This window comes from Macaca mulatta, chromosome 5 (assembly GCF_049350105.2).
Source record: "Macaca mulatta isolate MMU2019108-1 chromosome 5, T2T-MMU8v2.0, whole genome shotgun sequence".
NCBI classification, from domain to species: domain Eukaryota; kingdom Metazoa; phylum Chordata; class Mammalia; order Primates; family Cercopithecidae; genus Macaca; species Macaca mulatta.
Genome location: NC_133410.1, coordinates 23,919,173 through 23,941,339, shown reverse-complemented (window position 1 = coordinate 23,941,339; position 22,167 = coordinate 23,919,173). Strand labels below are relative to the sequence as shown.

The following is a 22,167-nucleotide window of genomic DNA, read 5'->3' as shown; positions in this document are numbered from 1 at the left end:
ATGAGTTTTCAGAAAGCTAAGGGGATGTGAAAATAGAGGCTAAAGCAAACGTTTCAATACTTTGTAACAGGGTGGCACATTTAAGACAAGGGCACCAGGTTTTAAAGTGGTCCTGTGAAAATGGACCGTCGGATGGGACATTTAATGTAATGCTTTTATCAGGGATAAAGATAGTTGGTGTATAGGTTTATTTTTTCTTTGAAAAAAGCTAACCACAATATAATTAGCTCTCTTTTTTGTCAGTCTGGGCTGCTGTTGATGAGGTATCTAGAGGCCTTCTGGTATAGGTGCCTAAAACGTTAAACTGCATTTAATTATTATTATTACTCAATGTCAGGCTACATAAATGAAAAGAGATAAAAAAGAATCGCTTGCAGCTACATTGCCTTGGTTTGTGATTTCATCGCATCTCACAAGCGAAGCAGGTTTGAGCTGGCACTTGGGGCATGAAACCTCCAAGGAAAACCCAGGCAGCTAGAGATGCTGTTTCAACTGAGTTGAAATCTCTTCACATTCTGGGGAGGGTAGAGGCTTGTCACGCTTTGATTTTCCTCCCCAACTTTATTTTTAAGTACCGTAATAACTGTCTGACTTATTTCAGAGAAGGAAAGCAAATAGGGGAAATGGAGTCACAGGGACAGTGGTCTTAAAGGCACATAGTCTGGAATGCGAAGATTTCTTGGCTCCCAACGCTCATTGATTGTCTGTCTTGCTGCCTGAAATACCAGTGAGGGCGCCAAAGGAGCAGTGGTATATCATGAAGGGCTCAGCTAACTGTGGAAACTGGAATGGGCTTTCCCACCTGAATGCAGGCAGAGAGCAAAGTGCAGACAAGGAGGCTCAAAAGGCAGATGGACCAAGTTCTGCCCACTTTTCCTACAGTCTATTTCATCCACAGGTCAGGATGAAAACAGATGGTTTGCCAGAGGGCAATATATTGGCGAACAGTACCTTGCTTTTTAGGCATGAGACGTCAAGCTTAGGAACAAATGCTTGGCACTGAGTTAATTAACTCTAGACATTCAGCTCAAGGATGACCTTCTTTCTACCTCCTTAGATTAAAAAGATAATGAGTTAGGCAGCCCAGAATGGTCAGAAGACCAGAAGAAACTTTAGTTGCATTCTAGCTCCCACTTTTTTTCTGTTGTTCTCTAGCACATTAGTTTGCAAGCCCCCTAGGACAGGGACCATGGTGTGCAATGTTATTGAACTTCCCCAGGATGACTGCTGCAGTTGTATACAACAGGCAGAAAACCAATGTGCTGACTAATATGCCGGTTCCTTTTCTTAGCTCCTGGCCAGTCAGTCTGTTTAGATGATGCCAGCCAGTTCTTTAGATTATGATGCCAGAGACTGTTGCTTTTTGAAGGGCTGCCAGGGAGAGTTCGAGCCGTTCAGGCCCTTCATCAGTTGTGTCACAATCCATTTCAGTTACCTGTTGATACCTAGCAAATAGCCCTAAAACTTAGTGGCTTAAACTCAACTATTTATTTAGTATGTGATGCTGTGAGTCAGCTGGTTGAACAAGGCTCAGCTGGGTGATTCTTCTGCTGGTCTCAGCTGGGCTCACTCATGTGCTTGTCATCAGCTGGGGTGGCGGAGGGCAGGTAGTCAGTGGCCTCACTCACACATCTGGTGATGGTTGGCTGTTGGTTGGGAATCCTATCTTAACCAGCAAGCTATTCTGAGCTTATTTACAAGGTGGTGATCACAGGTTTCCAAGAGCAGAAGCAAGAGTAAGTCCCGATGCACAATTGATTTAAAAGCCTTTATTTATTTATTTTTTTGTTCCAGTAACACATGTACAAATGTTGCTTTGGCCAAAGCAAGTTACATGACTGAGCACAGAATGAAAGTTAGAGACTGTGGCAGGGCAAGGGACAAAGAAGGGGAATGATTGCAGCCATTTTGCAATCTACCATGTGCAAAACAAGGCCAAGAACAAACTTTCAAGGTGATACTTCATTCCTAGATTTTCAAGATGCTGGAGCGAGAAGTCCTAGTTGAGTCCCTGTTTCTCTACGTTTCAGGCCTCAGTTTCCCCATCTGACAGATGGGGATAACATCCATTTCACAGGATTGATCCAGGATCAACAGGGGCTAAAAAATTATAAATAAATGTTGGCGATGATGCTTCCACAACTGTACAATGGGTTCACAACTTCTCAACCTACTTGCTCATCTCCACACACAGCATTTCTGCGAGTACAGAGGGCTCACTATTGATGCTGGTCCAAGAGGGGATTTTAGGTGTCATAAGAACACCACACTGAATACAATTGTCTTATGTGTGAGATACACCTTCCCTCTGTCATTCTGTTTCAGTCCTTCCTCTTAGGAGAAATCTCAGCTTCATGCCAATGTCTTCCCTTTTTGCTAATTATTTTATTGTTTTAAAGAGGGGGTGTCTCGCTTTGTTGCCCAGGTGGTCTTGAACTCCTGCCCTCAAGGGATCCTCCTGCCTCAACCTCCCAAGGTGCTGGGATTAAGGCACGAGCCATAGAATGCCACCAGTGCCAATTTGTCTTTGACTCCTCTCCCAACCCATGCTAACCATCTCCCTCAGAGTTTTTGGCCCTATTCACAATTGAACAATGCTTTATTTTCAATTTTTACATTTGCTTTCTATTTATGACAGCTGAACCGTTAAAAAAGTAAATATAAGCAAACATTAATAGTTTAAAAAACAATGCTAAGTATATAATAAAACGTGGTTCATTCATTCTCGCATTCAACAAACATTCGTTCAACAAATATTTGTAGAGCATCTCCTATGGGCCAGGATTGCCAAAGGCGCATCTACGAACCTAGAAAACCCCTGCCCTCGGGGAGCTTTCATTCTACGGGTGGGAGTCGTGATGGTGGTCGGAGGAGGACTGGATTTGGGGATTTGTTTCTTGCGGGGGACACAGGACTGCCCGTGGGGCCCGCCTTCCGCGCAGAGCGCTGACGGGTCCGATGTGACCTGTAGGCTGAGACCCCGGCTTCCCCTTGCCTAGAGGCCGGGCAGGGGGCGCGGAGCCCGGGGTCGCGGGGCTGAGGGAGCGGGGCTCGTGGGCGGAGGACGCAGGGCGGGCCCGGCGGGGCTCGGCTGCGGCCCGGGCTGTGTCTGCTGCCCCAGCGGCCGCGCCCCTCCTCCCTTTCCTCCCGCGGAGGCTGACGTGGAGTCAACAGCGCGGGCGGCCGCGGGAGGCGGCGGCGCAGCGGCTCGGAGGCGCCGGGCCCTCTCGGGGCCGCGCGGGGCCCGGGCAGCGGAGGCGGCGGCGGTGACGCCGCGAGGAGGCGGAGGAGGAGGAGAAGGAGGAGGAGGCGGGGGTCCAGGAGGCCGGCCCGCGCATGGAGGAGGAGACCATGAACGGCGACCGGACCGAGAGCGACTGGCAGGGGCTGGTGAGCGAGGTGAGGCCTCGGCGCCGGCCAGGCGGGATGGGCCGGGCCGAGCGGCCGCCGTTCCGGGCCAGCGCCCCCAGAGAAACAGAGAGGGGAGGGACTAGCGGGGGGCGCGCACCCCAAGTGGCCGCGGCTGCCGCCCCCGCGCGACCCCGCCAGGTGCGCCGCTCCTCCCGCACTTTCGGGTCTGCGCGGGCGCCACTTTCTTCCGCGCCATCTGGTGTCAGCCTTTGGGGAGGGGCCTTCCCCCCAGGCAGGGGTTGGCCCTGGATTGGAGGCTGAAGCCCTGGGATCCGGGAGGAGAAGGTGCCAAGCCCCACCTGCCTGCCTGCTCGCGACTGTTGTGGAGCCAAACCATTGGACGCCTGGGACTGAAACGGGAAGGTGGTGCCTTGGGGTAGAATCCGAGCCCTGGGGTGGCACCTGGGCCAGGTGGAATTCGGTGGTTCGAGTTAGGGGAGTTCGGGGGTCCGTCGCAGCCGTTCACTCATTCACTTGCTCAATTCAGTCAGCACGTGTTTACTGCAGGCCTACCATGTGTAAGGTGGGGAGGGGCATTTATCAAAAAAGTGAAACACAGGTGCAGAAGTGATTCGATTTGTGGAAGCACAGAACAACGTGTCCCCCTGCCCTGAGACTCTTTTGTCATAAACATACCCTGGGGGTCCGCTTTCAGCCTCCTATGCTATTTGCTCTTCAGTCCCCGCTAAGAGAAGCTGCTGGCCTCTCCAGGTGAGAGGGAACGCGGATGTCTTCCTCTCGCAGGTAAGTTGCCCTGATTTGCCACCATTTGTGGGGGCAGTTCCTGGTGTTACTTACCCATGCCAGGGAATTTCTCCCTTCTGAAAACCAAGCTCCAGCCCAAGGCCAACTTGGGGCTTCCTTTTCTTTAATCCTGTGCACACAATGCGGAGTGTATCAGTTTGCTCTTATCTTTCCCTTGTAGGGTATGGGAAGGGAAACCCTCTACTGTCTCACTCCTTTCATCGTTTTCTGGGTCTCCAGGTCAGTCTGATAATAGTGCTTCATGCCCAGTGTGTGCAGAGCGTTGTGTTTCTGAAGAGGAATGACATGCGGTAGCTTCTGCCCTAGTTTAGTTTGCTCGGCGTTGGTCTAGTAGTTGAAAGCTCTCCTGTCTGGTGTTATGATCCATTGTATTGCAACCTGGCTCCATCTTCTCAAACTGACAGGCTTTATGTCAAGGGACAGATCCTCTGGGGACCTTGTTTCTGGTCCCATCAAGAATCATACTTAGTAGTCAAGGAGCTGGAGGTAGTTCTTCTTAGAAGTCCGGTGTTAGGCCCTTAAATAGCAGCAGAATCTTCACTACTGCAACAATTGCATATCAGTTGTCTGTTAGGAGTCAGGTACATTGTGAGGTTCTTGGGATTCAGTGGTGGATAAGACAACTCCCCTACCCTCAAAGAACTCCTGGGGATTTCATGATATAGTCTGTGAGGAAGGTCACACCATAGACAGTAAGAGTGAACTAAAGGATGGAATGACTTCAAGTGCTAAATGGCAGGGGTGCCCCTCAGTGGGTTGGGCTTACCTCCACCTTGCACTGACTGCATTATTGTAACAATAATGGGTTTCCTCACTAGACTGTGTGCTTTGTTTGGCTCTTTATTTCCAGGGCCTATACACTGAGCTCTGTATGCATCAGGTGCTCAAAAAATGCTTGTTGAATAAGTCAGTGAATCCTGAAGTAGGTCCTTCAGGAGTTTGCCTGCGCATCCCAGCAGAGTTTCTCCAGAGTAACGCCTCCTTAACTTCACAAACATGAGGTGAACACATAGCCAGGGGCCATGGGGGAGGTGAAAATGGGTCTTACTTCCCACCTTAATAATAACTAATGACTATTTCTTGAGTGCATCCTTCATATTAAGCATTTTACATGGCCTCATACTCATAATGACATAAGGTAGGAATTCTTTCTTATTTTACAGATAAGGAAACAGTGGCTCAGACAGGCTAAGGAACTTGCTCAGAGCCTCACCTCTGGTAAGTGGAAGAGGCAGGATTTGAATCCTGGTCTGTTGGACTCCTTGCTTGAGCCTTGGCTTGTCTGAGCCTCGCTAGGCCACACTTTCTATTTTAATCATTACTCATCTGTCTGTATCTTCTGCTAGATGGTAGGCTCCTCAAGGAAGGAGACCATGTCTGATTCAACTTTGAGTCCCCAGCAACTGGATCGCTGTTTCTTAGAGTATGGCCTACAGATCAGCTGCATCAGAGTCATTTTGGGTGCCTGTGAAAAATTCAAGTTTATGGGTCTCTCCCAAATTTATTGTAGTGAATTGAATTATGTACCCCGCCTGCCCCCCACCCCCTGCCTGCCATAGATGCATCTGGGAACTAACCCCAGTAGGTGCGAATGTGACTTTATTTGGAAATAGGGAAGATATGATCAAGTTGAGGATCTTTGGATGAGATCACCCTGGATTTAGGGTAGGTCCTAAATCTAATGACTGGTATGTTAGAAGAGAAAGGACAGAGATTTAAGCTGCAGACACACAAGGGAGCAGGCTATGGGAAGATGGAGATACATGAAAGGAAGACCATGTGAAGACAGAGGTAGAGATTGGAGTGATGCAGCCACATGGCAAGGCATGCCAAAGGTCGCTGGCAGCCCCCAGAAGCTGGAAGAGGCAGATTATCCCTCAAAGTCCCCAGAAAAAGACAACAGCTGACACCTTGATTTTGGATTTCTGGTCTCTGTAACTGTGAGTGACTATGCTTCTGTTGTTTTAAGCCACCCCATTTGTGATCATTTGTTACAGCAATGTATTAGTCCGTTTTCATGCTGCTTATAAAGACATACCCGAGACTGGGTGATTTACAAAAGAAAGAGAGGTTTCATGGGCTTACCGTTCCAGATGGCTGGGGAGGCCCCAGAATCATGCTGGAAGGCAAGGAGGAGCAAGTCACATCTTACATGGATGGCAGCAGGCAAAGAGAGAGAGCTTGCGCAGGAGAACTCCTCTTTATAAAACCATCAGATCTCATGAGACTTATTCACTATCAGGAGAACATTATGGAGGAAACTAGCCCCATGATTCAATTATCTCCCACCAGGTCCCTCCCACAACATGTGGGAGTTATGGGAATACAATTCAAGATGAGATTTGGGTGGGGACACAGAGCCAAACCATATCAAGCAGCCACAGGAAACTAATACACCTACTGCTCAAAAGTGCCTGGGGGAAGAGCCCCCGATCTGCCTTTCTTACAAGCTGAGCTGCCCAGGTGATTCCCCTGCCCAGTCAGGTTTGGCTGGCAGGGGTTCCATGGGTGTGACTGGGTCTGGTACCAGCCAGGTGAGATTCAGGGAAGAGTGTGCTCAGCAGCTGTGGTGTTACAAAGTGATTTGGGGACCTGGCAGAAGGACCTAAGGAAGACATCACTGCACAACTAATCTACACTACATGGGGTTTTCGTGGACTTGCATTTATTTCTGCAGAAGTCCTGGGTGCTGCCTCCCACCCTGGATCCTCTCTCCATCACCTCTGTTTCACCTCATCATCACCTGCCCAGAGCCCTGTCCTCTCTTTCAATCAGTTTGCTTCCTCCACTTGCCTCGAGGAAGCAGTTTTCATTTAAAACGATCCTACAGAGATCAGTTTTATTTTCATATATTTGGTATAATAAGCTGAAATTACAGCCTTTTCTCAGGCCCTGAAGTAAACACACCCATGCATGTGAAAGAAGAATGGCCGGGTTCTGTTTTGGAAATTAAATGTCTGGGGAGGGGCAGATATTCTTATTGCCACCTGAGGTAAGCTTTCAAAATTGGAGACATCTTGAAGTACAGCTGTGCAGGCAATCAATAACTTTTTATTTCCAAGATAAAAATCCTGGTCGTTGCTCAGCCCACCACTCTATGATAAACTATACATAATTCCATTTCACTGTTTGAATTTTGGTTAGATAGCAATCAATCTCCTATTCCTTGAGCATGTTGTGTACAGGAGCCAGGAGGCAGAAGACAGTTAACCGTGGGCCTCCACCCAAAGTAGAGACTGATTTTTGGTTTTTGTTGTTGTTGCTTTAGAGATGAGGTCTCACTCTGTTGCCCAGGCTGGAGTGCAGTGGTGCGATCATGGCTCACTTCAGCTCCATCTCCTGGGCCCGAGGGATTCTCCTGCTTCAGCCTTCTGAGTAGCTGGGGTTACAGGCACGTGCCACCATGCCCAGCCAATTTTTTTTTTTTTATAGAGATAGGGTCTCACTATGTTGCCCAGGCTGATCAGGAGCTCCTGGCTTCAAGGAATCCTCCTGCCTCAGCCTCCCAAAGTGCAGGGATTATAGGCATGAGCCACTGTGCCTGGCCTAGCCACTGATATTTGGAAAGGAGAGGTTGAATAGGTATAGAGACCAGCTCTGTGGTTAATTAAGGTAAAGATCCAGCTTTGGGTTTCAGTTGTTGACTTTGACTCTGAAGATAATAAGAGACCTGGGGGTAAGTCCTGGCCCTGCCTTTTTCTTGGTATGAAAGATCAAAAACCCAAACCAAAGTGGATAAGCTTAGAGGCAATTTATTGGCTGATATTGTAGGTTGTATTGTGTCCCCAAAAGAATGTGTTCAAGTCCTAACACCCTCCCCTCAACTGCCACTACACAAACACCTGTGAATATGACCTTATTTGGAAGTAGGGTCTTTGCAGATGTAATCAAGTTATGATGAGGTCATCTTGGGTGGGCTCTAATCCAATGACCTGGTGTTCTTATCAGAAGAGGCAAATTTGGCCACAGAGATGCACAAAGAGAAGAAAATGTGAAGACACAGACGGAAGAAGGCATGTGACAACAGAGGCAGAAACTGGAGTCATGCAGCTGCAAGCCAAGGAAAGCCAAAGATTGCTGGCGACCACCAGAAACTAGGACGAGGCAAGGAAGAATCCTCCCCGAGAGCCTCACTGGGGAACACGGTCCTGCCAACACCTTCATTTTGGACTCTAACCCCCAGGACTATGCAACAGTTGAATTCTGTTGTTTTAAGTCCCCCGGTTTGTGATAATTTGTTATGGCAGCCCTTGGAAGTGAATATAACTAATATGACTAATAATTCCATGCTAGGGATGGCTTTCGGCTGATTCAACACTAAGACAGTTTCTCTCCATCTTTGAGTCTGCTTGCTGCCTGGCTTTAGTCTCAGCCTCCCTTCCTCTCAAGTTCAAGTCCAGAGGGGAAGACGAGACCCTTCTCCAGCAGATCCTGTGAAACCCTGGGATGCTCCATTTAAACCCACTTAGATCACTCACCTATCCTGCAAGAAATCGCTCAGGTGGTTAGTGATCTGATTGTTTTAGGCCCGGAATTGTGTTTGGAGCCCTGCCCCAGGATACATGGACTGTGAGTGGAGCTAGGGTAGATCCCCAAGTAAAATTGGGGGGCTTCTTTCCAGAAGAGGGAGAATGAGTGTTGAGGGAATGACTGCACCATGTAACTTCTCTGAGCCTCATTTTTCTTGTCTTTAAATAGGGTAAAAAAAGTACCTACCTCATAGGTGATCCTAATTGTGAGGATCAAATGAAATAATGCTTGTGAGTACATAGGCCTCTGCCAGGCAAGGCAGTGGTAGAATAGTGAGCGTGAACCTCACGACAGAAACTCTGGTTTGTGAAAACTATAATTTGCTATAATGCCTTAATTTTGATTACAAGTTTTTGTTGTTTGAGTAGTGAAAATGTAATCTGCATATGAAGCCACACCACTCCCTTTCCCTGAATTTGTATTTTAATTCTAGGGGACTTATGAAATACTAAGACTAAGGCTAAGTCATTGGCTGAGGTGCTGGGGTGGGCTGTTTTTATCTATCCACAGGCTCCTAATTTAGTCTAGTATCTTGCCCTTGGTCACTCTAGGTCACTGTCGTGTCATCTCTCATACCCCTTCAGATGTCCTCTGGTCTTCTGGCTGTGTGCACCACGTCCATGCTACTTTTGGGTGAATGAAGAACAATGATGAACTGCTTTTTAATGTTCTGGGCATGGTGAACTTTGCTGTCTTGCCCAAGGTGGGGCAAGTTTTATTCATTTTTAAAATTTGAATAAATTTTAAAATTTTATTTTAAATTGGGCACAGTGGCTCATGCCTATAATCCCAGCACTTTGGGAGGTTGAGACAGGCGTATCACCTGAGATCAGGAGTTCAAGACCAGCCCGGCCAAAACCCCCGTCTCTACTAAAAATGCAAAAATTAGCTGAGTGTAGTGGCACGTGCTTGTAATCCCAGATACTTGGGAGGGTGAGACAGGAGAATTGCTTGAACCCAGGAAGCAGAGGTTGCAGTAAGCCAAGATTGTGCCACTGCACTCCTGCCTGAGCGACAAGGGTGAAACTCTGTCATAAAATAAAATAAAATAAGATAAAATAAAATAAAAACTTTGTTCTGCTGCCCCTGAGTTACTGTAGGGCTAAATTATTATGCTGCCCTCAAATCACCCTGGGGCTATGGGAAACTTTGGGAAACTGTTGTGCACACAGCATGTCACAACACCAAGGCTGAGTCCAAGGAATTGGGGATTAGTTTTCACTTCCTAAGAAATAAGGGTGTATTTGTTAGGGTAAAGTCTAAGCCACTGTAAGAAATATGCCTGCCTCCAAAATAGAGTGGTTTAAATAAGGTAAGACAGTTGTGTCTCTTTCATGTGAGTGTGGTGGTTCAGGCATGGAGGGCGGCCCTGCTCCGTGAGTCATCTAAGAATTCAGATTTATCTTGTTGCTCCATGATTAGGATATGGTCCTCATCTGTGTGGCTGAAGCTTGTTGCTGCCACATTTGTGTCCCAGCCCATGGGAAAAGAGAGAAGGGGGAACTCCAGGGCAAGGGGCTTTTCTTTAATTAGGGATGAGTGGAGAATTGTACATATCACATCTGCTCACATCCCATTGGTCTGAGCATAGTCATACGGCCACTCCTAGCTGTAAGAGAGGCTATAAATGTAGTCTTTAGCAGAATGTGCCCATGTTAACTTTTGTGTCCTATTAAGAAATAAGAGTAGGCTAGGCACTGTGGCTCACACCTGTAATGCCAGCACTTTGGGAGGCCAAGGCAGGTGGATCACCTAAGGTCAGGAGCCTGGCCAACATGGCAAAACCCCGTCTCTACTAAAAATACAAAAATTAGCTGGCCGTGGTGGCGCGCGCCTATAGTCCCAGCTACCCAGGAGGCTGAGGCAGGAGAATCACTTGAACCCGGGAGGTGGAGGTTTCAATGAGCAGAGATTGTGCCACTGCGCTCCAGCCTGGGCAACAAAAGCAAAACTTTATCTCACAAAAGAAAGAAAAAAAAAAGAAACAAAGAAGAATATATAGGACATGGAAAAGATAAGTTATCAAAAAAAAAATGAGTAGGTTGACATATCAAAGTTAAAAAGTTATTCTCTTTGGAGGACTCTGTTAAAACAATAAAGAGTCACAGACTGGGAGAAAATATGTGCAGAACACACATCTTGTATCCAGAATATAAAAGGAACTCTCACTAAATAAGAAGAAAGGCTGGGCACAGTGGCTCGCTCCTGTAATCCCAGCAGTTTGGGAGGCCGAGGCGGGTGGATCATGAGGTCATGAGTTCGAGACCAGTCTGACCAACATGGTGAAACCCTGTCTCTACTAAAAATACAAAAATTAGCCAGGCGTGGTGGCATGCACCTGTAATCCCAGCTGTTTGGGAGACTGAGGCAGGAGAATCGCTTGAACCTCAGAGGCGGAGGTTGCAGTGAGCTGAGATCACACCAGTGCACTCCAGCCTGGGCAACAGAGTAAGACTCCATTTCAAAACAAACAAACAAACAAACAAATGAACGGAAACAAAGAAACAATCTGAATTTTTTAATGAACAAAAGAATTAAGTAAACCCTACACCGAAGAAGAGGGATGGCAAATAAGCAATGAGTAGAGGCTCAGCATCCTTAGTCATTAGGGAAATGTAAATGGAAACCACAGTGAGATACCACAACATACCTATTAGAATGGAAAAGCAACAAATTACAAAACTCATCATCTAAGGGCTGACAGGGGCGCAGAGCAACTAGAAGTCTCATATATTGCTGGAGGAAATGTAAAATAGTAAAGTCACTTCTGAAAAGGTTTGCAGTTTCTTTTAAAGTCAAACATACACTTAACCAAACAACCCAGCAATCCTTCTCCTAGGTAGGGTCGAAGAGAAATGAGGACACATGTCCACACCTGTCTGCACATCTATGTATGTAACTCAAACAGTATACAACCAAAAAACTTTGTTTTAAAAAATAATTATTTTAGCAGCAGAGGTACTGCTCCTTGTGGAGCAGGGCTACCCCATAGGCAGTGTGCCCAGAGCAGCCACAACCAAATAACTCATTTGGGGGAAGTGGGTTACAGGGTACATGGTACAGGGTAAAAGCTGATAGTTTTAACATCTGTGATGAGTGACTATTTTGTACTCATGAATTAATGCTGTCTTATATCTTTCTAAAAACACCTTTATTAAGGTATAATTAATACATTAAAATGTGCACATATTTTAGGTGTACAATTTGATGAGTTTGGATGTGTGCATACACTGGTGTAACCATCACCACAATCAAGGTATACATGAAATTTTTGAAAAGTAAAAATTAAGGCCAGGCATGGTGGCTCACACCTGTAATCCCACCACTTTGGGAGGCCAAGGCAGGGGGATCACCAGGGGTCAGAAGTTTGAGACCAGCCTGGCCAACGTGGTGAAACTCATCTCTACTAAAAATACAAAATTAGCCGGGTGTGGTGGCATGTGCGTGTAATCCCAGCTACCCAGGAGGCTGAGGCAGGAGAATCGCTTGAACCTAGGAGGCGGAGGTTGCAGTGAGCCCAGACCGTGCCACTGCACCCCAGCCTGGACAACAAGAGCGAAACTCCATCTCAAAAAAAAAAAAAAAAAAAAAACCAAAAACCAAAAAACAAAACAAACAAACAAAACTAAAAATTAAAAAGACAGAAAACTAATCGGTGATTGCCAGAGCCTGAAGGTACAGTGAGGAAATTGGCTGCAGAGAAACATGAGGGAATCTTTTGGATTTATGGATGTATTCTGTCTCAATTGTGATGACGGTTATATGACTGTGTAAGCTTGTTGAAGTTCATGGAACCTTACACCTAGAAGGGATGAAATTTTCTCCAAATTATACCTCAGTAAACTCAATATTTTTCGAAAGGAGGTGAATGGATATTTTAAACAGCCATTGCTACAGAGAGCTTTAGTCCTTATCTCTCCAATTCCAGAGCTCATCAGGTTTCCATCAAAACTAGCTGTGCCCCCCAAATTTCAGCCCCGAGTCCTTGCTCTGCCCTCTCGACCCCAGGCTGATTGGGCCAAGCCCAGTGTTCCTCCTTGGAGACTGATAACCAGGCTCTCCTTTGTACTCAGATTCTGCCCTTTTCTCGACTTGGAAGATCCTTTCTAGTCTTTTGAGGAGTTATGGTTGAGGGCACCACTGGAGAGACTCAACTGCACCCTCGTATCTTCAGGAGCAGGCCCTCAACATGGAAAAGCCAGTCAGTTGTTACCTGTGTTCTGCTGGGCTGTGCCTTTCTTAGATGTAAAGACGGAATGTCTGGCTTCTTAAAAAGGGAGAGAGAGATGTGGGGGAGAATTAGGGTAAGGGTTGCAGGAAATGGAAGCAAGGTGGGAAGATAGGCTGTCAGTTAATATTTTAAAATGCTCTTTTTTTTTTTTTTTTTTTTTTTGAGATAGGGTCTCACTCTGTCGCCTAGGCTGGAGTGCAATGGCACAGTCTCGGCCCACTGCAACCTCTGCTTCCCAGGCTCAAGTGATTCTCCAGTCTCAGCCTCCTGAGTAGCTAAGACTACGGGTATGAGCCACCAATTCCTGGCTAATTTTTCTATTTTTTGGAGAGACAGGGCTTCACCTTGTCGTCCAGGCCGGTCTCATATTCCTGAGCTCAAGGCAATCCATCGGTCTCAGCCTCCAACTGCTGGGATTACAGGTGTGAGCCACTGCGCCTGGCTTAAAATACTTGTTCTTATTAGCTGTTATTATTAGATAAAAACACCATGCACAATAGTGAGCAATAGATCTGAGACACTAATGTAGGCAGTTGGCGAGGCTTCATGGAGTGGGGAAAAGCTTCTTAGAAGTTGAGCTTTAACTGAGTCCCTTCCCTTTGGTTGAAGAGGGCAAGGGAGATCATGAGCAGGCATGAGCACTGGGCTGAGTTGGTGGCCTTTGCAGAGATGCTCCAGATAAAGGCAGAAATCTCTGGGTTGAGGTAGAGCAGAAAATGAGATTGGATAACCAGAGAGGACCAGATGGTGAATGACTTCAAAAGCCAGGCTGCAGGATATGCCCTGATATAGCTGGTAATGGGGAGGCACTGAACGCTTTTGTTAACTGGAGTACAAATTGATGAAAATACTTGGGATAGGTTGGTTTCCACTGAATTCAGTTACTGAGGCTGTACTGTCTGCAAGGTACTATGTCAGGCTGTGATGATATAAAAACTAATTTGGTGACCCTGCCAGGAATCAGGGAAGGACAATTTAGGAAGAGATACCAGTAATCTAGCCTTTTCTGTCACCATCAACGTTCTCAATTATTTCCATTGCACCTAAGTCCTACCACTTATCATGTAGTTTTCAACCTAACCCTTGACTTATCTGTCTCTCCTCTGAACCCAAAAGATCTTGAAATCTTTGAGAGTAGGGACCATATGTAACTTTAGCACTTAGCACTGTACTTTGCCCATTGCAGGTACTCCATACACGTGGAATGTATGAATGCTTGGATGTTTGAATGAATGAGGTGTTAAGGGGTTACAGCATTGGTGGGGATAGAGAAAAAGGGATGGCTATGGGAAACATTCTAAAGGAAGACCCCTACAGCAAATCATGGCCAGCAGAATTGGAGAGATGGAATAGAATGAGTCCAAGATGGCCCTTGCTGCATGGCTGGAGGGTGGTGGTACTGGAAGTCACAGGAGGTTAGGGGATATGAGTCTGGTGAGAAGAGCATGGGTTCTCTTCAGAACTGTGCATCATTCAGAGTTTCCTGGGAGTACTTGAGCTCTTGAGAAGCAAGATTAGTGCTTACTGGGAACATTTTCGATGAGCAGCTATCTTCATAGTGGCAGGCTAATTTCAGAGTAAGTTTATTAAAATTAGTGTGTGGGGGAAAGTGAGCTCAACTGCTATTTTTAACTGATGGGATTCATGTTCTCTCCTGTGCAGGGAAATTTCGCATATGTGCTCCTAAAATTGACAATTTCCACTCTTATTATGTTAAAAAAAATTAATATAGTGAGTTTCACATTGAATAAAATACATTGGCTGAAGATGAGAAGAGGACTTTGGCCAGTCCCTGAATGAAAATGACCAGAATGAATGACATTTATTACTCACTGCCTGGTTTTCCACCCATAAAACCATACTGGGGCTTTGGTACCTCCTGGCAGAGAAGTTGCTTAAGTTTGAGAGTCTGCACCTGTCTCTGGCCCATCAGGCAGAATGGTGCCAGTGGTAGGGGAGACCTGGTTCCCAGAGAACACAAACCTTTGGTTGATTTTTACTTTGAAGTCTTTCCACTTTCACCTCTATCTGGTCCACTCTCTTCATTATCTGAAGCTATTTTATTGCAACAAGCACCCTAATACTGTTCAGGGTATCAGATTTTCTTCAAGTCTGCTTATCCTCTGTACAGCTAGCCAATTAAACCACCTTTAAGAAAAAATATTTTTCGCAACGTCCTCTTACTCAGAAAGCTTCAGCGGTAGTTCCCCATCACCTGGTGTTCGAGGCTCTTCATGCTGGCCTTGACCTATCTTTCTGCCTCTGTCTCATTGCTCCCCACATAAGCTGGCTGCTTCAGTCAAAATAATCTGCCATGTATTCTGGCTCCCCCACCTTTGTCTCACACCCTGACCTCTTCCAGGTGGGCCTCCCACTTCTTCTCTGACCACAGCCTTCACCAGTTCTTTAAGGTGGGGTGGAAACCCACATCCCTCCTAAAATCCTCCATGATGCCAATCTTGAAGTGAGCTCTTCGTCCTGTTGCCTTATGTGGCTTGGCTTAAACTGATCCTTTCACACTCACTCGCTACCTAAGAAAGAGAGAAGCCTTGTCTCTGTGTAGATATTAACTCCTGTATAAGTTGACAAGCTCCTTAGAGGAAGGACTGCGGTCATCTATGTTGGGGCAGGAGACAGGAATTCTGGAATGATGATGTATCATGCAGTGGCTCAGGTGTACAGGTCCTGAGGCAGGGCACTGATACAGAATACAGAACCAACCTGGTTCTGGCCCATTTGCAGAGCCTCTACTTTGATCTCACATCCTCATTTAGGGAAAGTAGCTCATGCATGTGCCTGCCCACCTATAGCTCTGTTAATGGCAGGCACAAAGGTAGAGGTCAGCGATGTCAGGAGAGAGCCACCATTGTAGTGAGTTGGCTGGTTGATGTGAAGGAGGAGTGAAGGACAGCCCTCATATGTCAGTGGACAGGATGTCTAGCAGAGGAAAAGGTCAGCATTCAATGTGCTGGTTATATAGTGAGCATTACTATGGGCAGAGCCTTCTGCATATGACAGTTGCCTTCAAGGAGTTTACTGTCCAGTGGTGATAGAGAATGGGGATGAGGTCACTACGCTGTGATGTACATTGTGATAAGCATTCTTCAGGTTAAGGGGAGGCTAATTTAGATTGGAGGATTGAGGAGGGTTCTTAATGGAGGTGGCACCTGGGCCAGGAAGGTTGGGCAGAATTTCAGCAAATGGAGATGTAAAGGAAGGGTGTTCTAGACAGAAGGAATGGAGATGGCAATGGTGCAGATGTAGCAAAATGCAAGACTTATTGGGGGAAATCCCAGATCATCTGGTCTCTGGTGGGGACACATAGTGGGGCATCGGGTGTTTGTTAGGCAGGCCTCAAATGCCCTGTTAACTGTATAGAGGGCGCGAGGGTCCTGAGTATGGCATTCATTCTGGAGGTGAACAATGGCACAATAGTCTCCTTTGAGTAGAAGAAGTTGCCTGGATGCACTGGGGAGGGAACTGATCTGCCAGGAGTGTATGTGAGGGACTGGACAGGGATGGGGCTTGGGGAGAGCACAGGAGCCTGTATCTGTCTGTCCCTTTGCCCTTATCCACTTTCAGCTCACTTAGGTCTCCCGTTCACAGCTTCATTGTCCCTGATAATGCTCTTGCCAGGGTTGCCTAAGACCAGCCTCCTAACTACCACACCCAGTGGTCTTTCTTTAGGACTCGATTGCTGGCTGTGCAGCCTCTGACTCCAGGCAGCCTCCTCTTCTTTTCTTACACGCTAGGCTTCTGCATCCCTCCATGTGGCTACTGGCCATGTCCCCAGGAACTAAACACCTTACTCAGTGTGCCCTCAGTGGAACTCCTGCTCCTTCTATATTACACCTTTCCTGTCTCTCTTTCCTCTTTCTATCCCGCCTCAATGGTATCGCTGTGAAGTCTACCTTGATTCTTCTTCCCAACTTACACCTCCCAACCCGATTCTAATTCTTATTCACTAAGATCCATCTTTCTGGCTTTTGAACAAGTCGTTAAATAGGGCATCCATGTCGCCATTCCCACTCTTTCACTGTGGCCAGATTCTCAACCCCTCTCCCTGGAATATCTTCTAGGACCATCTTTCCTCCATGCAGTTACTAGAGTCATCATCTAAGCATAGAAATGATTTTACCGCTCTACTGCTGAGAGCTCTCTGATGGCTTTCTAGGGACTACAGAGTGAAGGCCGTATCCCTCAGTTGGCCTCCAAGGGCCTTTCCCACTCCCCATCTCTGGTAACTCCTGTATCCCTTATTTCCACCACCTCCCCTACCCTTCATAGTACTCCTGACTCTGGCCAGATCATTCCATGCCCTATAGCATCTCTAAGGCTTGCTTATGTCCAAAGGTGACATCCTACTCATATATTAAAGCCCAGCTCAAATGTCACAGACTCCCTTTGGGTCTCCCACTTCCCTTGGGCCGCAAGAGGTTAGGCAATGAATGGTACATGACATGTGGGAAGATGGTATGGGGGATTGTTGGCAGAGTAACTGGGTTCCTGAGGATGGGGGCTCTCAGAGTGGTGGGTGGTCACCAGTGTCTAGCACAATACTAGGCACAGGATAGACACTTAGCAGTAGCTTGTAGAAGGGAGGGAATAAGAAGGAAAGGCAGTTAACCTTGTCATTTCCAGGGTTCTCTTTGAAGCCAACCTTGCTGGTGTGCCCCACTTCCAGTCTCTCCCCCAGACCAGTCATGGCCCTAAGGGAGCTGGGAGTGTCTGAAGTGCCCCAGAGCATGCCCAATGTCCTGGCCAGCTTCCAGGCTCAAGTTGCAATGGGTTGTGTACGTCACCAAGCTCCACCAGTAAGTAGCTACCTGGTTTTGAGCAAATTTCCTGACTTCTCCAATAACTCATTTTCTCTGGACTTCATACAGTGAGGATGTCTCTTGGTTAAGATGATGATAAAGTGAGATGATATATGTGAAAGTGTGTTTTAAAGCCCCCAGCCCTCTCCAGATGAGGCGATGCTCCTATCCTTGCCTGGGCTTTGGGAAAACCCTTCCCCAGGGCTTCAGAGATGCTCCTGCAGAGAGAGGTGATGTGTCAGCTGCTGGCTGTCAACATGATGCCGTGGAAAAATCATATTGATGGGGCGCAGATTGCTGTGCCTGCTTGCTCTGCCATCTGCAGACCCCATGACCAAGGCAGTATTGGAGATGGCAGGGATGGGACTCTCTCTCACTAGCCAGTTCCAATTTGCTTTTTAATTTGCTCCAACCTGGTGAGTGCTACTGGGGTCAATCTGTAACCTCTTCTTCCTTCCCAAGAGTCTCTGGCTTTGCCAGACTTTGCAGCATGCATGCAGGCTGCTCAGTCAAGCCTGGGCAGCTGCCATTTCCACGGCCTCTTCTGAGAACCTCCTAGTTACCTTCTGACTTCATATGCCTCTTATTGTGTCCAAGTCCAAACTCATGCCCAAATTGTTCTTCCCTCTTCATTCATACCCCTCTCTGGCCTTCAGAGCATCTGTTGGCCACTCTCCTTTGCTGATTTGCTGGAGTTTGAATAAGCCTTTTATTAAGCTGATTTCAGTGCTTAGGAAAGAAGACTGCAATTGCTCACAAAGAACTCATAGCAACCTCTCTCTGGGATTTTTTCGGGCCTCCCCAGCAGCCTCCCTACCTCCTGTGTCTCCTTGTACCTTTCCATTGCATTAATTACTGCCTGATCAAGTCCCTGGAAGCAAAACTCTAACCATGACCCTTCCTCACTCACAGACCTCCATAGCTCTCGTCAGCTCTCATGTTGGCCCAAACTCTGCTGTCATTTAAGGCCTTTCTTTCTTTCGTCCAAACCAAACTTTCCAGCCTTATTTTTACTTTCTCCTTTTCACACATCCTGCACTCTTGGAAAACAACCACTTCCATTTCTGTCTGAAGCCCATGCTTCCACACACCCAGCCTTTGAGCAGGTCGTGCCCTCTGCCTGGAACTCTTGTTCTCTTCCTTTTTCTTACTTCTCTGTCAAGCTTCAGTCACAACTCTCTTGCCCCCAGACTGAAAGCCCTCCTCCCCTTCTGTGATCTTACAACATCTAGCCATGCCTCTCTGACCGCATGTCTCCCGGGCCGCCGTGGGTTGGAATTACATGTGTTTGTGCCTTGCCTCCAGCTTGGAGTTACTCCAGTGCAGGAACTGACCAATTCATCTTTGAATCTCCCACTGTGACCGGCACAATGTCCTGCATATAGTGGAAAAACCTAAAAGATATGACAAACCTCACGGTTTCTCAGTTAATACTTAAATTGAAAAACTACTGAATTAACACAAGGATGTTCATTTTTTTTTGTCCGAACAACATTATCATCTGTTTCTTTCCCCAAAGTCCTTTTGTATTCATTTTTGTCCCACAGACATGACTTTCAAAATATAGATTGTGATCTTTTCAAGGTAGTAAGTCAAATCACCTTTTAATAAGCTCTAAGGGATTTATGAACTTATTATAAGTCAACTCCTTCCTCCCTCCTTTCTTTACCTTCCTTCCTTCCAAACTGGAATTTTATTATCTCAGATATATTGCTTGAAAAAAATCTAGGCAGAGGCTGTGGGTGGGAAATCATTTGTTATAAAGAGCTACTTTCTATAATGGGATCTGACCTGTATTATAGCGTGTCTGAACGTCCACCAGGCTTTAACTCTCCCCTGCTCTAGTATTCAAGCTTGCTCCAACGGTTATTTACCACCTACGGTTGACTCTCATGCAAAGAAGTCACGTAATTTCTTTGGTCCCTATGGTCTTCTTATTAAGAAAAATAATGATAAAAATAATTCTTTACATTTGTCTTTCTTCGACTGGTATTTACAAGGATTTACTGTGTCTCAGGCACTCTGCCAAAAGTTGGGGTACACAGTCCACCAGGATGTCATCACCTTCCTCCCCATTTCCTTGTGGAACCCTCATAACAAGCTTGTGGGTTAGACTGAGCAGGTGGTAGTGACCTCATTATGTAAATAAAGACATGGTAATTCAGAGTGTTCGTGAAATGCTCAGAAATTCAGCGTCCTTCTTTGTGGTCACTCAGCAAGAAGCAAGCAAGAGGAGCTCAGTTTTAACTTCCTGTCAGATGTTTTCCCCGCTGAACCCCGGGTTTGTGCTGGGAACCCTGGATTCAGGCCCCCAGCACACTCACTTCCAGATGAGAGGCGGCAGCCCTTGCATGCTGCAAGACCGCTTTCCTCATCTCTGCTTCTGCTCACCTGATCTAAACCCAATGTGAGCTGAAAAGGAGACTTTTGGGGTCTGGTTCTAGATTCCTGCCCAGACTTCAGTATAGGCTGGAAACTGAGCAACAGTGGGCTGAGGAGTCCGCAAGAGTGTGGTCAGGTCATCCTGAAGGGACGGTCTCGTAGCCCCTCTGCTGTGGGATCCTGAAGGTGGGTGTACCAGGTGACCCAGTCCCGTCTGAGCAGAGGCTCCAAGAAAGTGAGATAATCTAGTAATACCTCGGACTCACCTCCCCAACCCCATGCCTGCTTCATCCCCATTATAGAGAATTTCCTCAGGTAGCCATGAGGGGCCTGCCGCAGACTGCCTGAACCTGTGAATGAGGACACGTTTGAGAAGAAAGTGAATGAGTGAAGGTGTTATCTAGAGATGAGAAATGCCTTAGGTAACTGGATTTTAACTTTAAACACCGAGCAATGTCAATTCACTGCACCCTCCAAATTTAGAAAATATAGATACATATAAAAGAAAAAAAAGCCACCTACAATTTGACTACCCAGAGCTGACTGCTGTAATATTCCATGTTTCCATGCCCTAATTTCTAAAAATGAGTTTATAGTATAGGCTGTTTTACGACTTCATTTGTATCGAGGCTAACATGTAGACAGCAGATGCGCACATTTTAAGTGGACAGCTCAGTGCATTTTTACATGTGCACACACCTGCGTTAACCACCACCCAGAGCAAGTTCTAGAGCATTCCAAGCGCCCCAGAAGGCTTCCTATGCTCTTCTGAGCCAAGATGTTGCTCCTGCCTCATCCAGAAGCAACCATTATTCAGACTTCCAGTGCCATATGCTGTTTTTATAACTTCTTATTCCTAATCAGCAATAAGTAGTGAATAGTTTCCATGTCATTAACTCACCATCATCACCATCATTGTCGTCGTCATCATCATCATCATCATCATCATCATCATCGCCAGAGCGGCAGCTTGGGATTCCATGATATTGACAAACCATGCCTGCACTGGACTTTAAGCCTATGTTTTAGAAATGCCTACTCTATTTTTTCCCACTACCAGAAAGCCTAAATGACTGGCATGAGGGGTTCTATTTGGTTCTAGCACAGGCTGCAGGGGTGTCAGCGACTTTGACATTTTTTTTTTCTTCAAGGCCTACTTGTGCCTTCTGTGGCTTGCTTAGTTTTTTTGAATATACGTGTGTTATGCTAAACATTCTAATAACCGTTGCTGTGTATGTTCGAAAGAGCATCTCACATCCTAACATGCGTTGTGAGATGCCCTTTCAAACATACATTTGCTCTGGTGTTTACAGGAGAACAAATACGAAGGTGCTTGTTTCTCCCATTCCTCAACTTCTTAAAGAAGAGAGAAAGTCACTGGACAATTTAACCTGGGTTTAGAGAGAGGTTCTTTTAAGATGACATTGGTGAGGAAGGAAAATGACTATTTTGATTACTGGAATTTGTGAAGACACCAACAAGGAGGCGAAAAGCTCCACACATCTCCCAGAAATACCCTCCCACTCAGTGCTGAACAGCTGAGTCTTGATTATGTAGGCATTAACTGTGCACACTTGGAAACCTGCCTCTCTTCAACCTCTCTCAGTTTAGGTTTTGATTATTTTACTACCACTATCACTACAACCACTATGCTGATTGCTACCACTACTCTTATTATTATTACTAATGGCAATAAAATTATATTAAGTTTCCATTTGCGGTGTGCCAGGCACCACATGAAGACTTTTTAATGTAATTTTCAATTCAGGAACTTATATGAAGAAAAAAGGAAACATTCATTGAGCACTTTTTAATGCTTAAGTCCTGTGCTGGATGCTTGACATACGACTTTCAGTGCAGCTAAAAGATGATAAGTAAACATCAGGGAATATGCAAGGAAAGCCAGAGCTGGTATATGAACTCCAGGTTTCTCTGATTCTGAAGTCTGTATTGTTCCTACTCTAACACGGTGTCACCAAATGAATGAATGAAGGAATGAATGAGTGAATGAGTGGACCAACCAACCTGGTA

General features: G+C 46.3%; 1 protein-coding gene across 1 annotated transcript in view; it reads left to right on the top strand.

Moving 5' to 3' along the window:
• The first annotated feature begins 3,169 nt into the window (after positions 1–3,169).
• Positions 3,170–22,167, top strand: part of CCDC149 (coiled-coil domain containing 149) — a 105,541-nt gene continuing 86,543 nt past the window's right edge. Inside the window, exon 1 of the mRNA XM_015138115.3 lies at positions 3,170–3,399. Coding sequence (XP_014993601.1) covers positions 3,337–3,399 — 63 coding nt within the window. The 5' untranslated portion in view covers positions 3,170–3,336. The remainder of the gene's footprint in view (positions 3,400–22,167) is intronic.